Source organism: Podarcis gaigeae (assembly GCF_964106915.1).
Source record: "Podarcis gaigeae genome assembly, chromosome: 8".
In the NCBI taxonomy this organism is placed as follows: domain Eukaryota; kingdom Metazoa; phylum Chordata; class Lepidosauria; order Squamata; family Lacertidae; genus Podarcis; species Podarcis gaigeae.
This window is the reverse complement of record NC_139684.1, coordinates 36,316,311-36,331,361: the sequence shown is the minus strand read 5'-3', so window position 1 is coordinate 36,331,361 and position 15,051 is coordinate 36,316,311. Positions and strand designations below refer to the sequence as shown.

At 42.4% G+C, this 15,051-nt stretch overlaps 1 protein-coding gene across 1 annotated transcript in view; it reads left to right on the top strand.

Moving 5' to 3' along the window:
* The window catches only part of CDH13 (cadherin 13), a 599,046-nt gene that overhangs the window by 339,178 nt on the left and 244,817 nt on the right, over window positions 1–15,051 (top strand). Inside the window, exon 6 of the mRNA XM_083752927.1 lies at window positions 12,520–12,664. Coding sequence (XP_083609053.1) covers window positions 12,520–12,664 — 145 coding nt within the window. The remainder of the gene's footprint in view (window positions 1–12,519; window positions 12,665–15,051) is intronic.

The window sequence follows — 15,051 nt, the reverse complement described above, 5'->3', positions numbered from 1 at the left end:
CTGTGGTGGCTTTTGTAAATTTGGGACTGTCTCTGGAATCAGACACTTGGAGGGTCTGATTCTGAACTCTACAATTTCTGTGTGCTGATATGAAGGGGAACTAACTCTCCGCTTAAAGTGGTAATTGTTCCATAGAGGTAAAGTAAAGTAAAGGGACCCCTGACCATTAAGTCCAGTCGTGGATGACTGGGGTTGCGGCGCTCATCTCGCTTTGCTGGCTGAGGGAGCTGGAGTTTGTCCGCAGACAGCTTCCGGGTCATGTGGCCAGCATGACTAAGCCACTTCTGGCGAAACAGAGCAGAGCACGGAAATGCTGTTTACCTTCCCGCCAGAGCGGTACCTATTTATCTACTTGCACTTTGACATGCTTTCAAACTGCTAGGTTGGCAGGAGCAAGGCCCGAACAATGGGAGCTCACCCCGTCGCGGGGATTTGAACTGCTGACCTTCTGATCGGCAAGCCCAAGAGGCTCAGTGGTTTAGACCACAGCGCCACCTGCATCCCTGTTCCATAGAGGTAGCTAAGGTTAAAGCCATAACAGTCATAGTCAGTGTCTGCTGCCTAGCAATCACACTTCCCCCTCTGAACACAGCAGAATTGCCTCAGGCAAAACAAGAACTATTTTGCTATGTCTGTCATTGTCTCTGGCTCCACCTACTGTTGGCTTCCCTGCCTATTGTTCTGCCAGTCCAATGGGCACCAGTCACCCCTACAATGCAGGTCACCAAAGCTGAATGCATGAACCTGCACATGGGCATACTGTGACAGTCAATACATTATGAAGAGCATTTCCAGGTGATATGCTCAGCTGAGCAGTGCATTTGAAAGCAAATGTGCCCTCTCTTTTTCCCTTGTGAAGAACATTGATCAAAGGAGGAGGGAGTAACAGCATCCTTTGATGCTTTACTACATAGGCGTGCACTGAGAGCCTTCTGAGAACTCTGGGGTGAAAAAGTCCTTGAAATCTCACAGGCAGCAACCACTTAGCCATCCATTCAGCTAATTTGGGGCTCATTGGCAAAAGCATTATTTCTTTGCCAATTAATGCAGAAAGGTGCCCTGTGTTTCCTAGATTATTTTTTTGAGACAGAAAACAGATAATGAGAAAAACAGAAGCCTGTTAGCTGTCCTGCTTTGCTTTGAAACCATCTGCAAAGGCTACCCACCTTGAAATCTATGCACTTCTCTCCATTGTCCCTGGCTCATCATGATCAAAAATCAAATCAACTGTAGGAATCAATGTACGACCTGCTCTGAATCCTCACTGCTAAAATACTATCCTCACCCCACATCATTCTCAAATTTGCCCCTATAAAGGGAAAGGAGAAAAGTTAAATTAACTATACTTAGTATTCTGCCTTAATCTGTTTAAAGATCCTGGTAACAATAAGTTCTGTTGATAGAATTATAAAAAGATGTCGCTGAACATTGTATTGGCAAAAGAACTGAACATAATAGGGAATTCAATAGAGCTGACTGTAGACTGAATCAGTAGAAACTCATTTATTTAAAAGTAACAAGCAAAGGGAGTGGGGGATGGTCTGCTACCCAAACTTCCAGGCAGAGAGGGCAAAGAGAATAACTAGAATTGGCATACTCTAGCCTTTTCATGATTATTTTGATAACAGCAAAGATTGAGTGTTGGGACAGGGTTGGCAACATTCCCAGTTTAAATGTGTCCATTTAGAACAAGTTTCTGGTTTCTGGTTGAACTGGGAGATATCAGCCATAGCTGTAATGGATGCATTAGCAACAAAATATCTGGCATATGGCCCCTTTAAGAGAAATAGCTATGACCCAGGAGTACAGCTCCTAGATTGCTGACTCAAATGGCCAGGCTGAAGAAGTTCAGTCACATTCACACCATGTATTTAAAGCACCACTTTAAACAATCATGGCTTCCTCCCAAAGAATTATGGGAGCTCTAGATTGTTACGGGTGCTGAGAATTGTTAGGAGGACCCTATTCTCTTCCCAGAGCTACAGTTCCCAGAATGGTTTAATATTCAATCCCTCTACACTACGGGAATTGTAGCCATGTGAGGGAAACAGGAGTTTCCTAACAAGTCTCACCTTCCTACAGCTTCCAGAATTCTTTGAGGGATTAAACCTTATTGAACACATTGCAATTTATTACTGAGAAAGCATGCAGAGGATTGTCCTTAATCAGTTAAAACTCATACAATTAATCTCCCAATATTAATTTGTGTGATAGTCCAAGCATTGAGTCTCTGTGCTCTACCAACAGTGGGTGGATCTGTCAGTTTTTACTTCCCTCAGTTTCTCATTTTTGCAAACTTAAATTCAGCTCTCCATATTTCCACATCACTTTGAATATTCAAAGTCCTTTTGCATATTCATTATCTCTCATTTCCCGTTACATACACAATGTTTACAAATATTTTCCTCAACATCTGTATTTTCTTGAACACATTTTTTTTGTGTTATTTTTCCTAAAACATCTATTTTTTCCACACATTACCCTAGTAAATGCATTTCTTACAAACATCACATGGCTGGAAAATCCATAGAAGTGTGAATTTCAAAGTACTCTTGTGTTTCAGTTTATGCATTGTTTTGGAAAGTGTGAAATTAGTAGGTTCTTCTTTAAATGGGAACTGGATCAAATATTGCCCTATTATGCACAACAACTTTGTTTAGAGGAAAACAGACTCAAATAATTATATATTACATATATTGCTCTCTGTGAGTTATGCCACTGCTCCCAAGAAAGTGTTGTTTTGTTGTTGTTGTTGTTGTTGTTGTTGTTGTTGTTGTTGTTGTTTTTAATAAGCTGACTTTTCTTCCAGTTCTTCTTTGCTTCTTTTGTTAGTAGTGATCAAAACATTCTTGGTAGGGATGGAAAAGAGATAAGCAATAATATGGATAATGAATTTGGAACCCGTTTTTACTTACAATGCCTTATGTAAAAATCTTCATTTTGTAGATTGCAAGTTGAATTTGTAGCAGCTCCAAAACCAATAGCTAAGCCAGAGCCATCATTTACAGCTGATTCAGTGTTTTGTTGTTTTAATGAGTTTTTCATAATTCTGTAAAATCGCTGAGGTTTTGAAACTCCCTGAAGGGTTTTCTACCCAAAATAAATATAAAGATCTCTTAAACATTTGTACTGTAGATTGTGGAATGCAAATAAATTGTGTTTGTGTTTGTTTATTAATGGAAAAGCATAGTTAAGCCAAAGAAACAGAACAGACACAGTGCATAAAAGGTACATATTGTAACATTTGCAGTGAATATTTCTCTAGGAAACTATATTTCATAGGTCTGTAGCAGGATAGAGCAACTCCCTTATGAATAAAGGTTACAGAGATTGAACCTCTTTTTTTTACTTTAGAGAAAAGACGAATAAGAGGCAACAATGGCAAAAAATCATTCATGGCATCGAGAAAGTGAACAGAGAAATTTTCCTCCCTCTCTCATGACACTAGATATTGTGGACATCTGGTGAAGCTGAATGTTGGAAGAATCAGAACAGATGACAGAAAGTGTTCCTTTACACAGCAGAATTCATTCCCACAAGATGCAGTGATAGCTACCAGTTTAGATGACTTTAAAAGAGGATTAGAGAAATTCATGGAGGAGAAGGTTATTGAAGGATACTAGCCATGGTGACTCTTCCCTGCCTGCACAGTCAGAGGCAGTGATGCTTCTGAACAACAGTTACTGGGAATCACATATGGGGAGAGTGCTCTTCAGCATCCATTTTCCTTGAGGACTTGCATCTTGGTGGCCACTGTGAGAACAGGATGCTGGAATAGATGGGCCATTGGCCTGCTCTAGCAGGCTCTTATCATGTTCTTATGTCCAATTCTAGTTATACTAAGAAATGATGCATCTTAACTTTCAGCATTGTTCATGAGGTCTAGAAAATGTTCCTTTAAAGGCCAAAATGAATGCTAAAAAACTTGGGATTCCCAAAGCACTATGACTCTTATCTAGGTGGTATGTATGACAACAGCCACATGGTTTTGGACCATATGATGTTCTTCAATATGAAGCCTGTTAATGGGTATGCTCTGTGTTTAGAGAACTATACAAGTTAAACAGCAAGAAGGTGCTGTTGCACTCAAGACCTGCTAATCGGCTTCTCAAAAGCATTTGGCTGGCTGTTGCAGAGAACTGAGTGTTGGAGTGAAAGAATCTAGTCCAGTAGGGCCCTTCTTGTGTCCATATGTCCATATTTTCATATGTTGTGGGGAGGGAAGTATATATCAGTGGTGTGCACACAGTAGGGGTATGCATCAATTATATGGGTGGGCCATATAATGCAGCAAAATTAGGTAATTTTTATTGGCCAAATTATCAATGGGGTGAATAAAACACACCCCACACCTGTGCCACGTCTGATCAGGGCCCCCACAAAGCATCCTTTATATCCACTATTTCTTTACTTTTCTAATGATTATATAGCTGGGCATTTTTATCGATTTTTATTTTTCTAGGTCCATGGGCTTTGCAAAAAGTGAGGCTGTCCTAAATGTTGCCCATGAAGCACTGAAGAATTCTAGATTTTGTTTTTGTTGTTAAAACACAGTAGTGGAGGATTTATTTTATTTTATTTTTTAAAGTTAAAAGCTTTCACCAAATGTGTGGTGTGTTGTTTTTTTAAAAAAATAAAAAAATAAAAAATAAAATCCTGTGTTGTTCTTTAACAACAAAAGCAAATGCCATCTCTCTTCAACATTTAAAAACAGCCTCACATTTAGGGCCTATAAGAGGACAACAACAAGCTGTGACCCATCCATCCCTTTAATTCCCCTCCAAAAGCCCCTGTACTTATTCGTCTACAATTTGTCATGTTCATCTAATCTTACTTCACATAGCAGGCAATTAGATGTCCACAACTGGAGGAGGAGGAGGAGTTTGGATTTGATATCCCACTTTATCACTACCCGAAGGAGTCTCAAAGCGGCTAACATTCTCCTTTCCCTTCCTCCCCCACAACAAACACTCTGTGAGGTGAGTGGGGCTGAGAGACTTCAGAGAAGTATGACTGGCCCAAGGTCACCCAGCAGCTGCATGTGGAGGAGCGAAGAATCGAACCCAGTTCCCCAGATTACGAGTCTATCGCTCTTAACCACTACACCACACTGGCTCTCTCCCCACTTGTGTTCTCTGCAATGGGTCTGAAAATAGGAATGTGTCTTGTCAGCTCAGTATTGTCATCTAGCTCAGTTTTGTCTGCACTGACTGGCAGAGGGTCTCCAGGCAAAAGTCTCTGCCAACTTTAGCTGGAGATGCTGCTGTCTGAATCTGGAGCTTTCTGGATGCAAAGCAGATGCTCTGCAACCGATATACCACTTCCCCATATCCCACTTCTGATCTTGCCACTGATAGTGAAGGTAGTACACAGCCAGCATGGCTAGTCATCACCAATGGCTTTATTTTCTATGAATTAGTATAAACTGGTAAGGGATGTCCTTTATAATATAGCCCTCATTCATCACTATGTAACAGATACTTGAATTTCTCCAGGCACAACATTATTGTAAATGGACAACGCCTGGTGCTCTGGGGGAACAGAGATCTTTCTGAAATATGGGTATCACATTCAAATACACAAATAAAATGTGTGATCATGGGGGGGGGGGGAGTATTCATTTTGATAACTCTCTAGTGCTTAACATTTGCTGGAAATAATATCTCCCCAGTCAAACATGCAAGAGATAAAACATGCATAATAAGAGGTTTCTATCTAAAAATAAGACACTTGTTCAGTCTCTTCTGCCTTTGTGTATTATGGAATAGAGGGAAAGGAAGGGGAATTTTTAATAGCCTCTTTAATCTCAGTGCAAGCACCTCACAGCACCAATTTATGAAATGCTGAGCGCTCTCTCTCTCTCTCTCTCTCTCTCTCTCTCTCACACACACACACACACACACACACACACCCTCTCACAGACAGGATTCAGCTACATTAGTAAAGAAAATGAGTTTTAAATGTGTTATAACACTGTGACACCAGATGGCGCTGTGGAGTTCCATCTTTTAGCAAAGTGATTTCCCATTATTAGGTTTACAACACGTTTTCCTGAAATGCTTTTTTTATGTGTCTAGATCCAACCACAATCTGTTACATGTACATTACCTGAAACACAATTGATACAAACATAGGAAACTTCCCTATTCCCATTTTGACCATTGGTACATCAGCGCCTAGGACTTGCCGATCGAAAGGTCGGCGGTTCGAATACCTGCGGCGGGGTGCGCTCCCGCTGCTCGGTCCCAGCGCCTGCCAACCTAGCAGTTCGAAAGCACCTCCGGGTGCAAGTAGATAAATAGGGACCGCTTTCTAGCGGGAAGGTAAACGGCGTTTCCTTGTGCGGCTCTGGCTCGCCAGAGCAGCGATGTCACGCTGGCCACGTGACCCGGAAGTGTCTCCGGACAGCGCTGGCCCCTGGCCTCTTGAGTGAGATGGGCGCACAACCCCAGAGTCTGTCAAGACTGGCCCGTAAGGGCAGGGGTACCTTTACCTTTACCTTACATCTAGTTCAGTATTGTAAGCACTGACTGGCATCAACTCTCCAGAGTTTCAGGCAGGAACCATTTCTAGCCCTACCTGGCAACACCAAAGGTTGAACCTGAGAGCTTTTGCATGTGAGCTACAGCCATTCCCCTCTGAAATCTGCAGATTTGTGCTTCCCTGTTCAGGACATGGGAAGCTACTTTATCTTACATCAGGCATCCCCAAACTCGGCCCTCCAGATGTTTTGGGACTACAGTTTCCATCATCCCTAACCACTGGTCCTGTTAGCTAGGGATGATGGGAGGTGTAGTCCCAAAAATCTGGAGGGCTGAGTTTGGGGATGCCTGTCTTAAGTTAAGGTAATTGGTCCAGTTGACATTTACATTGACTCTTTGCAGGCTTCCCATTGGGACATCTGGTTGGCCACTGTGGAAACAGGATGCTGGACTAGATGGACCATTGGCTTAATCTGGCATGCTTTTCTTACATTTTTTAAATGAATACTGGGCACTAGTCTCCTCTGTGAGAGCAACCCAGGGCAATGAATATTTGGGAAATAGAGCTTGCTAGCCCACTGCATCCTTCCCAGGAGATGGAATAATCCACGGGGGGTCTTGAAAGTGTTCCGACTCATTTGTTTATGCAATTAATCTATTCCTTTCTCAGTGTGCATGATATTTATGAGTTATTTATAGGTTCACAGTGAACCCAACTGGGAGAGAATTAGGTCAGAATTCTAATTCCTTTGTTAAGAGAAATGGCTTATTATCTCATTCCAGTCTGGTACATTGTGTCTGTGTGGGGGCTTGGCTATGCAAGGTTGGAGAGCTCAATATTTATTTTTTGGAAGGGACTATCTGATCTCATATGTTACTACCAGAACACTTAACCTGAACACAGTTCATTTCACGTGTGTGTGTGTGTGTGTGTGTGTGTGTGTGTAAAACTCTCACCTTGAATTGAATCCCTATCCTGCAGTGCAGATCAGACGCCTATAAGTTAACTCAATACAGTTTTGTGTTTGGAACTAGTTCACTTCTAATTGGCTCAATACACAGTTTTGCTTTTCTCCTTCTTTGTACTTGTTAGCTGCATTTTAGGAGGTTGGTATTGGCTTTGTAGTATTAAGGATGGGGGAGGAATTCAATTGAGTTCATGCTTAAAGGTGAACCTACCCAATTTGCACTTTCTGAAACAATACATGGACCGAAATCTACACTACAGAATTTTGCAATGCTGTTTTCCAGCCATATGTAAAGGAAAAGGTATGCATATAATTGGGGAATATGGGTCTCCTAACTACTCTCAGCACCCTTAACTAACTACAATTCCCAGGATTATTAAAAGGAACACATGAGTGACTGTCTCACTCTACTTAATAGTACTGCCACTACATAGCTATGACAATCTCCAAACCCCAATGTGGACACCTGCATACTGGCCATGCTCTGTGTGCAGGGCTGGAGAAGCTGTGCAACATCAGTGGGGTGGGGGTGAGGACTTTGACTCAATGGGACATCTGCGTATGGTGAATGCATGAAAGGTGCTTTAGACTCTTTTGCTTCCAGGAAACCACAAAAGCTGATATTCTACTGCCATATATAGTATTTCCCCCCACTGTTTTAATTGGCTCTCTGTGTGTACACAACCATGCAAATGTGTGTGTGAGAGTGCATTAGGAAGTCCACTGCAGGCCACTAGGCCAGTGCTTTTCATGTCATTAATCAGGTCCTCACTGCAGGCTTTTTGTGTGACTCTGGGTACATTCAGATGTGGGGAGTATTACATTAGTTTTCCTGATTATAATGCAAGTGCTTCCGTCACATATCTGTATGTTCCTCTCAAATGGCAGTCCTTGTTGCATCATGGAATTGTGGCTTTTTGATAGAAATACCACCTTCTCGCAATGAATTTCATTCACACCTGTGGTGTGACAGCAAGCGTCATTGGTCAACATTGCTACTCCCTCACCTTTTCCGCACATGCCTGCTTTTGCTCCCCCATGCTTTTGCTCCCCCATGATCCCCACCCCCATAAAGACAGCATCGGGGGGAAAGTATGCCACCCTTACAATTAATCACTTTATTCAATTTCTTTAACACAGAAAATTGTGGGAATAATCTGCCATGTGAATGCAGCCTAAGTCTTGATGCAGTTGTGTGGAGTGGTTTTGAAGTCTGTGGCTGCAAAGAGCCATGTGACAATTTCTACCTTCTAAAGTAAAATCCTGGATACAACTAAGGAAAGGGGCTTTGAGTTCTTTCTGTCTAGAATAGGGCAGAGCTGATAATGATAGCAGATGGAAGTGGCAAAGCTACACCTCTCTACTCTGTTGGTTGCTTTGGATTTGATCTGTGAGCCACTAGATTAGGTCTGTGAGCCACTATTTTTGTCCAAATACTTGTCTTCATATCACATATATAGGAGAAGCAGTCTATTTGAACAATAGCTTCATGAGAACAGGAAGGATATTCCCCAAAGCCCACAGATACAGCAATTCTTTGCTTGCTTGCTTTTAAAGATTGCTGTAGCTGTGAAAGGTGGTCAAGGGTGTGTTTGGGGTGTGTGATCTGAACGTGCTTTTTGAATAGGGGATGCAATGAGGAAGGGTGATTTCTCAGGAATGTTTATTAGCCAAGAGTGAGACCTTTCTGGAGGGAATGATTGATTGTCGTGCAGCATATAGCATGAGCTACATCAAATTCTCAGCAAGTGCAAGACATAAATTCTGGATGCCTGGTGAAAGGGAGCCACTAATGGGCATATATCTGAACCAATCATGTTATCCCACTTGTGCTAGGAGAACTTCATTGGCTCCCATTGTGCATCTGGGATCAATTCAAGGTGGCAGGTACAGTCTAGGTATCAGTGGGGTAGGGAATTTGGATTTAAAAGAGAACATATACAATCCACACTTTCTGAAGCAGTATGAAAATGGAAACTCATCTTTCCATTGAAACTCACTATCCTCTGAATTTTTCAGTCTAGTTCTCCAGAAAAGGACAGTGAACAAAAAATGCTTATAACTGAGCATTTATTAGAGAGCATAACATACACAAATTAGGAGAAATTATTTTGCAAAAAGTTGCATATTAGGCAAACATACATACCCAAACATGTATACTGTGAGAAATTCACATCAAAGTGTTGATGACTTTTCATAAGGATTTTAAAAAATGCATACTGATGTGGAAATGTGAAAATGTGAACTTAAGGAAAATGAGAAACTGAACTGACAGATTCACCCATCCCTAGCCCAATTTCTGAAGTCCTAAATGGCTTGGAACTTGGATATATAGAAGAGGACCTTCTTTTCATCCTATGTGTCCTGAACCCCTGGACTACCTGGCAGCAAGTCGGTATGTCAAATCCAAAGTCCCAAGTCTGAGGGATAATCCATACAAGCAGCATGCAGAGGTCAGGAAATGCAATCCAGGGTCAACCGAAGAAGCCAAGTCTGAAGACCAGCAGTGAGGATGCAGTCTAGAATCAAACCCAAAGCACAGTCCCATAGAGGTTCAGTCAAAGCCCATCAACATAGGCAGACACAGCTCCTCAGCTCTGCTGCCCTTTTGTAATTTGCATACTGATTGCAACATCTGGGCTTGATGAGGCTTGTGACCCCCACCTGTGCTAAGCCTAGTCCTGCTGAGGAATCACACACTTCCTCTCAGAGCTAACGAGCTCCACCTGGCCAGCTAGGAAGCTGGGCTTTGGGCCCTTGCCTGCCTCAGCCTCCTAGAGTGCCACTCCCACTGCTCCCTACACCTCAGCGACTGCCTTGTTTGTGGAGACAGGGTCCCGTCTGGCTCCATTGATGGGTCCTGCTGCTCTGGTTCCTGTGCACTGACCTCCATCCCCTCACCAGCCTCCATTACCCTGTAAGTACTTTCTTCCCCATGCCCTGCTTGCCCCAGTATGCCCCAGTCCTGGCTACACCTCTTGCCAGAATCCTCTTCCTCCTCCCTGTCTTCCTGCCAGTGCATGACACCATGAACTGGATGCAGCCCATGAGTTCTCCCCTTCTGACCTACATCCTCCCCTTCTCATTCTTTGTCCCCTACTGCCACAATTAGGCTTAAGGGGGGGGGAACCTCCTTTTGAAGACAATCAATCATTGTTTTCCCAAGTCTAGACACAGGGTTCAGAGCCATTAAGCATTGCAATGTGTGTGAGAGAACCCCTTTCACACCAAAAATGCTGCCTGTGACATTTAGGCGTGAGGTAAGGCGTGAGGCTTTAGGCTGTAATATGAAGTACTTTAAAAAGAAACAACAGCTAAATTATCACACAGGGTTAGAGAGATTGCTGTTCGATGTGTGGTCCTGTATTAAGTATATCTTTGTGTTATGTAAGTAGATGTTTGTATTAAGTGTGCGTGTGCCATTCCATCAATTTTTGTGTAGTAAGGATTTGTTTGTGTGTATCCATGTGTGTGTATTGTTGTGTGAGTGTCTTGATGTGCTAACTTTTGGAATGCCGCCCTCAACAGCTTTGAACTGTGGCAATGTAGGCCTCAGACAGATAAACATTCCTCACTCCTGTCCTGTATAAATCTACCTGAAAGGTAACATCCAGTGTTTCCCCCCGCTAAAAAAATGTTTAGGGGTACTCTCATTTTGACTTAAGAAAATCAGCATTTTATAGTTCAAATCGCGAAAAATAAATACAGTGGAAGCTCAGGTTGCGGATGTAATCTGGGACGGAGGCAAGTTCACAACCTGCAGCGCCGCATCTGCGCACGCGTGTGATGCAATTTGGCACTTCTGCGCATGTGCAAAGTGTGATTTAGCGTTTCTGTGCATGTGCAAGCAGTGAAACTTGGAAGTAACCCTTTCTGGTACTTCTGGGTTTCCTGTGGTCCGTAACCTGAAAACATGTAACCCGAAGCGTCTGTAACCCGAGGTACCACTGTACAGTAAATGGACAAAAGTATAAAGATTCACAAAATGTTTAGGGGTATGCGTACCCTGCATACCCCCAGAAAAAAGCACTGGTAACATCTGTGTGGAGGGCTCATCTCTGGGACTCCCCATCTTCAAGGATGGGGTGGGTTGTGACTTGCAATAAGGCCTTTTCAGAGCCCTCTTTTTGGAATCTGCCCTGCATCAAATTCAGCTGGAACAAAATCCCACAGGATTTTTTCTTGTTGCAGCTCCTTGAGCTCCTTGAATTTACTTTGTTTTGTACTAGAATAGAACCCCAAGAGCCAAGGGTGAAAGACATGTAATTAGAATTAAAGAACTGGGTGTCTCTGAGCACACACTCATAATTTGTTTTCAGTTTTATAACTAACACTGCTTTCACACAGAAGTCTACTTCTGATTACTCCAAACTTTCTTCATTTCAGCAGCCTGATCTGCCTTGGAAAAGTCATGTTGTTTTTGCTATTATTAAATAATTGGGCATCATCCAGTGATGCTACTGCAAATGTTCTCCACTCTGCCCATCCCTAGCTTAGGAGCTTGATCCACTGTGTTAGATTGAGCCATACTTGGTGTGGTGACTTCTGAAATCATTACAAGGGACAGAACAGAATGCTCTGGACAGAGGCAGAATATAGTTGCAACAATTCCCTCCTCCTCCTAAGACTCTATTTGTGCATCTCCACTACAACCTATCTTTCAATTTATTTTGTGGTTCAGTATGTTCCCCTTAAGTGTAATTATGCTTGAAGGAGAGAGAGGAGGGGAAAGAAAAGACTTATTCTAAGCAAATATTCACTTCATTAGTATCAAATTGTGTTCCCCCTTTCTCCTCCTTTCGTTGCTTCCTCCAGCAAATTTGGCAATTCAATTGCAAAGTGCCCAATGGGGATCTCAGCGTGAACTCTTTCATTTTTCTTTCAAATGCTTATGCTCACAACCATCCTGCCTTTAGCACAGAGCTCAGCCATCCCAAGTGCTAACCTTGCCTGCGGCCTTGTTATGGCGAAGATGCTGATGTCAACATTTCCTTTTTATCTTCCTCCTCCTTTGATGCCCAATAGCAATCTGATTCCTGTTAACTTTCTCTTTCCCTTTACTTATACAGTTCCAGGTGGAGATCACTGATGCCAGTGGCAAAACCATAGAAGGCCCAGTCCCTCTAGATATCATCATTATTGACCAGAATGACAACAGGCCTCTCTTCCGGGAAGGACCTTACATTGGGCATGTCATGGAGGGGTCTCCAACAGGTAAACCAACTGCAGACATACTGCAATTGCTTATAGGTTTTGTTTCTCTGCAAATTTTATGCATGTTTATCCACTTGAACTCATTGTATTCTGGTTGACCATGATTGATAGGGCTCATTTGACACAGGGACTGTGAACCTTTGGCTCTCTGCAGATTGCTAGACCAATGACTCTCCACAGATGTCACAGGACCATTGGCCATGCTCACTGGGGTTGATGGGGGTTAAGTGTACAACAACACCTGGAGGGCCAGAGGTTCCCCATCCCCAATTTATATCATCCTAAGCACAAGGGACGATGGAAGGGAAGATAACAGATATATGATGAATAAAAGGAAAGGGCAGTATATAGAATGCAATCAGTAACATGCTAAAATGAGCTAATTGTTGCCAATGTCACATGGAAAACATTTTTGTCCCCTGAGCTCACTTATTCTAGAATTTTTTAAAATATGGTTGAGAATGGTTTCTTGTGCAGGATTTATTTATTTATTTTAAAAAGAATCCAGATGCTCCATTTGAAAAGTGTGACTATTTGATTTTGAATTATTTGATGGATACGTTGTGTGTTTGTTTGTTGTAAACCGATGTAGTCATAGAAATGTAAAAACTAGCCCATTGCCATTTTTGCAACACATCTGGGTTCTCCCACTGAGACTGTGATGACTCCTGAATGAAAAGATGTCTGCTGTATTATTATTATTTGGGGACTGGCTTGATGTACGGTAGCGCGACAATATCCTAGAGATGCAGGAAATTGTTTTCAAAGATTGCTAATGCACTTCTTGCAAAGCAAGACAAAGTTTGTCCTGTAAGGAGGGACATAAAACAGTGAGATTGTGATGTTGACTACAAATGTAATAAAAGTGGGGAAAATCTGAGGAAACACAACAAGGCTGCACCACTTCGGATTGTAAGTTGGAGTTGCCTTGTTCAAAAGTTTTCCCAACTACAATGGTACCTCGGGTTAACTACTTAATTCCTTCCAGAGGTCCGTTCTTAACCTGAAACTATTCTTAACCTGAAGCACCACTTTAGCTAATGGGACCTCCTGCTGCTGCTACGCCGCCACTGCACGATTTCTGTTCTCATCCTGAAGCAAAGTTCTTAACCTGAAGCACTATTTCTGGGTTAGCGGAGTCTGTAACCTGAAGCGTATGTAACCTGAGGTACCACTGTAACACAAATACATATACGCACATGCACATGCACACAGTATTCCTGAAAATTTTGTTAGCATATCAGTCACAAACATAGTGGCCTAACTCATGTCTTGCTGGCATTTTTTTTATTATTATTTATTTGGTAAAGAATGGGTGAATAAAAAATGGCACCTGCTCTCCCTAGGAAGCTTTCCTTTAGCACAAATGTGCCTTTGAATCCAAACCACTATTGTCAGGCATGGGAAACATCTGGCCTGCTGGCCATATTAGGCCCAGCAGAGTTCCTAATTTAGCCTGCAGGCCTGTTTTCCCCAAAACACTCCCATCTGCCCTACACTAGATGCAATGTATGGCTGGGCAGGTAAAGATACAAATGCAGAGTGCACTCCATTTTGTTCCTTGGAAAACAGGCCTCAATGACAGCAGCATTCAGCACATCAGTGCTAACACTGCTGTGACTGACACCTTTGGCCAGTTTAGATAACAAAACTGTCTGTTTGCAAATGTGGTGCACATCTGAACTGAGCCTGAAAATGGACAAAATGGGGCTTGCAGTGAGTCCATTTGAAGGCTTTGTCAGCACCAGTCAGCATTCAGAGGGGTATCACCTCCATGGCTAGTCGCTGTTGATAGCCTTACCATCCAAGGATTTGTCCAGTTTCCTTTTAAAGCTATCCAAGTTGGTGGCCACCATTGCCTCCTGTGGGAGTGAGTTCCATAGTTCAACTGTGTGCTGTATGAAGTACTTTCTTTTATTTGTCCTGAATCTTCCAACATTCAACTTCATTCTTTGTCCATGAATTCTAATCTTCTGAGAGCGGGAGGGAAACATTCCTCTACCCACTTTCTCCATGTCACACATGATTTTTATAAACTTCTTCCAAGTCACCATTTACTTGCCTTTCCTCTAAGTCTCAGTTGCTATAGGGGAGTTGCTCCATCTTTTTGATCCTTTTGGATCCCCTTCTCTGAACCTTTCCCCAACTCGACATCACCATATAATTGTGGACGATCAACAACATTGCCATTTAAAAATCCCATTCTTCCCAACCACCCTGATTTTTTCTTTCTTTCTATTTTTCATAGCAAGAGGGTTTTATAGGAAATTAATTTCTTAGCAGGACAGATGTTCTGGCTCTTTTGTTGTGTTGCAAAATGACTCCGTGTTCCCAGTGATCAAATGTCTGGGTTCCTTAATTAGGGGAGAAACTATAAAAGCTGGAGT